This window comes from Austrofundulus limnaeus, unplaced genomic scaffold, assembly GCF_001266775.1.
Source record: "Austrofundulus limnaeus strain Quisiro unplaced genomic scaffold, Austrofundulus_limnaeus-1.0 Scaffold54, whole genome shotgun sequence".
In the NCBI taxonomy this organism is placed as follows: domain Eukaryota; kingdom Metazoa; phylum Chordata; class Actinopteri; order Cyprinodontiformes; family Rivulidae; genus Austrofundulus; species Austrofundulus limnaeus.
In genome coordinates, this window is record NW_013952456.1 from 1,547,545 (window position 1) to 1,551,635 (window position 4,091).

At 36.5% G+C, this 4,091-nt stretch overlaps 1 protein-coding gene across 1 annotated transcript in view; it reads left to right on the forward strand.

Annotated features, from left to right (window-relative positions):
- Positions 1-4,091, forward strand: part of col6a1 (collagen, type VI, alpha 1) — a gene marked incomplete in the record, with an annotated part of 37,844 nt that overhangs the window by 21,116 nt on the left and 12,637 nt on the right. The window contains 1 exon segment of the mRNA XM_014008972.1: positions 3,363-3,428. Within this exon segment, the coding sequence (XP_013864426.1) occupies positions 3,363-3,428 (66 nt within the window).

Here is a 4,091-nt window from a genome sequence, read left to right on the forward strand (position 1 = left end):
ATATATATACATATATATACATATACCGCCAACTTACTTTAAAAAACACATAAATGGCTACATCTCAGTTCAACAGATATCGACCCACAATTTGGAGAATTGTGCATCATCTTCAACTCATCCAACTAAGCAGTTGTTCTATGTCTCTGTTGTCTGTTATGTAGAAAAATATTCCACGAATCCCTGAAACAATTAAAGTTGCAGGAAAGGACCACCGAGTGCACATCGACCTCGAGATTACTTTGGAAGCCAACACAATTAAAGATCTGATTTTCGAAAGTKAGAAAATGGTCATAACTAAGTGAATTTTACAGATATTGAGTTAAAACTTGGTGCACTTGTACCTATGAGTCATSTTTTCATTTTGTATATAACCACTGTTTGAGATATTAGCTTAAAATTTAACATTAACTGTTTTTCTCTGTTACTAAAACATCTTATGAAACATTGTATTGATTTTAATGAAAGTTTTGGAAAATAATTTCTTGCAATGACACCTGAATACCWTTTGAAGTCAGTCCAGTTTGAAACGGTTTCAGCAGCTAATCCATTTTAGCCAACATAACAATGGCTCTAGCTCAGTAGGTTTTACAGATACTGAACTAAAATTTGATGTTTTGGTAGCAACACAACAAATARAGTACTCTGAGAAAAATCTTATGAAATATCATAAGATTTGAATAATAGTATTTTCAGAGTAAGAAGATCTTAGTTTAATATGGTGATATACTGTACATTCCTTCAAGGAGTGCTATTTCAGTTTTTGCTTCTTGAAAATCAACATCCTACAGAAATAAGTGCAAAACTGCGAGCGCCATTCGATTAGTGAGCCTTTAGCAGGAAATAGAAAGAAACAAGCCAAACAGTACGATTTAAACTCACTCGTTACCATTTTGTGCTAGATTCATTCAACCAAATTATGTACAAGGCAAGAGTTGTGGTTTCASTTTAAGAAAAGATATAGATTTTGTAATACATTGTTGAGCTGCTTTCAGTATTTGGACTGAGCTAAAGCAGAAGCTCAAACAAGAAAATGGGGCCAGTCTTCTGTTCCAACAAACCAGTGGATTGTGTTTCTGGTWTAATGGTAAACAAGGGCGTCAAACATGGCACTTGCTCATTTTTCCACTGCTACTGCTTTATGTGAATAAGACTTTTGGTAAAAGGGCATAACTCGATGCCCCTTTCCTGTCTCAAAGAATAAAGATGGAACTCATTACATGCATTCCAATCTCCAGAGCCTTTTTTTAGATGCTTCTTTCTCKAGATTATCAATCATTCATACTGTATTTTTACACAATGCACTGAAGAAATCGTCTGACTCATCTAGCTWGGTCAAAACATTTTAGAGGCATTTCCTTTGCTTTTTTTGCTGAAGTGTACACTGAAAGTCTAATATAAACAGCTAAAATATTTCGACACAGCGTTTTGCCAGAGAGGCACGAACTTGAAGCTAAGGGTGTGGTAAGGAAGATGCTGATACAGATCCTGTGACGTTTCTATCATTAACTTCAGCTGCCATGCACCAATTGGAAAAGATTTAACAAACAGTCCCATCTGGTTAAAGGTCATTATAGGATGCCATAAWCTCCAGGTCAGAAAGTGTGTCAGTGTGTGACTGTGGATGATGTAGTCCATGTTCTTTATATCACCTTGTTTGAAGTTGAGAATGTGGAGTAAATGGAAACATGTGTTGAGTGAAACACATACAGTACGTGTGTGTGTGTGTTTATTATTCATGGTTGACACTGACTGTGTGTGTGTGTGTGTGTGAGTGTTTACAGTCAGGTGGTTGGGATTACCTTCTGTCTTTCTCCTCTTCCATATCTGTCCTCTGCAGTTGACAGTTTTGTTGCAGTCAGATCTTTTCGTCTGAATGTTCCTTCAGCACCAGATCAAAGAGCAGGAACTGATGGATTTGATTTATTTTGCCTGGTAATGATTAGTTTATTCCATTTGTGTTCCCTGAGTCCAAAAAAAAAAGATGTCATTAAAGGGAACACAGGTATCTGAGTGAATATGCATTTAAAAGATTGGGTTTCTTTTTTTTTTCTTTTTTTTTTTCTTTTTTTGTATGTACAGTCTAGACAATAATCCAAGCAAGATTAGCTGCTACTATAGCTGCAGCTGTTTTTGGCGGCGCTCCTCACCTGCAGCTGCTCTGGCTCTTTCTGAAACAATTTCATAGCTCTTGGTTTGATGTTGTGATGTGAAACTTCTCTGAAAGATGAACTTTTTACAAAAGAAAATCTTAAAGAAGCAAAGTAAATGTAGTAAAGAACCACATCTGTACTGATTAGGGGTGCAACGATACAGAAAATTCACAATTCGATTCGATACTTTAGTCTCACGGTTCAATTTTTTTGATACAGAAAASATAAATTTCCATGCTCTTCTTAATTTGTAATTTATTGAAATTAATAATGAACATTTCTTTAACCTCAAAGAACAGATTTTAAATTAAATGTTGCTGGAACAGCACGTTTCTCAGTGGATCTGTGCTCCACAATGCAGCCTAGGTGGAGTAGTCGAACACAGATCCACTGAGCCTTCAACACAGAGCATCTTCAGGAGACAAGCAGATAAAATAAATTTTAATAATCTGAATTGTTCCACACATAGTATGTATTGGACCTAGAGCACTGTAGTGAACAGTTCAATACATGTATTGTTGCACCCCAGTACTGATATGTTGACAGTTAGCTGTGAAGACATTCTATCCAACTCTCTCAGGAGGCTTGTCCAGTTATCTGCATAGCAGCCTGTTAAATGAAACACCCTCAACAATCTTTATTTAATTGATCTTCATTATGTTTAGCTTCGAAAACTCAACATAAAATCACTTTTCTTTTTATTGGCTTTGGTCAAGTTTTTAACAGAACTGCTGGCAGTGCTGTTTGAACTCACATTTTGTTCCCATTAAACTGTAGAAAAATAAGCAAAGTTTTTCACGCTCCTATACTATGTCATAAATGTTCGTGCTCAGCTGTGCACAAAACTGCATCCAGGTTTTTTATTTATTTTTGTGAATTTATTGTTCATTGCGATATTCATGCACAGAGCCATGTTTATTGGTGGTAGCTGGGCTCCAGCCCAGTTGAAGTGGTTTCTGCTGCCAGTGAAAATGCTTTAATCAACCCCTGGATGGGCTTTGTGGTTATTTGCAGAGTAAAAAAACTAATGCTGGTCATTTTCCTGCAGTCATGGTAAACTTTTCCACATCTGCTTGGAACCAAAACTGTCATGTTCCTAAAAACATAGTTTCTCATCACTACAGATTGTGACAGTTTTGTGCTTAATATTTATTTATTTTTTCAAAGTCCCTGCTTTTCTCTTGATCTTCATTTTGTTTCTCTTCACAGAACAACGAACTGGGGCCTCCCGGACCTAAAGGGGCCAAAGGTCACCGAGGGCCTGAGGGCAACCCGGTAAGACTTCTGTAGAACCAATTCAGAGTGTTAACGTGTGTTTGGGCTGAAGCTTCTTATGAAAGATAAGTTGATGACAAGACTGCTGTCCACACAAACAAAGTTAACATTTTCTATACAACCAGAATACATGTTCAGATCGTTAGAGTGTCATTTACTTCATTAATGCAAAAACTACAATAAAAATGGCATGTTTTTAGGTTTTATTTAAAATTACTAATGTATTTGAAACTAATTTGTCAAACTTCTATTTAAGCTTAAAAAAACTAAAATCTAAAGGAGCATTTATACAACTATTTAGGACAATTTGTTCCGTTTAAAATCCAAATGTACTGTTTCAGAAATTATTTTCAGTGCATGTACAGTCAATGACATCATCCATCCATCCATCCATCAATCAATCCATCCATCCATCCATCATCCATCCAACATTCATCCATCATCCATCCATCCATCTATCCATCCATCCAACATTCATCCATCATCCATCCATCAATCCATCCATCCATCCATCATCCATCCAACATTCATCCATCATCCATCCATCCATCTATCCATCCATCCAACATTCATCCATCATCCATCCATCCATCCATCCATCCATCCAACATTCATCCATCATCCATCCATCCATCCATCCATCCATCCAACATTCATCCATCA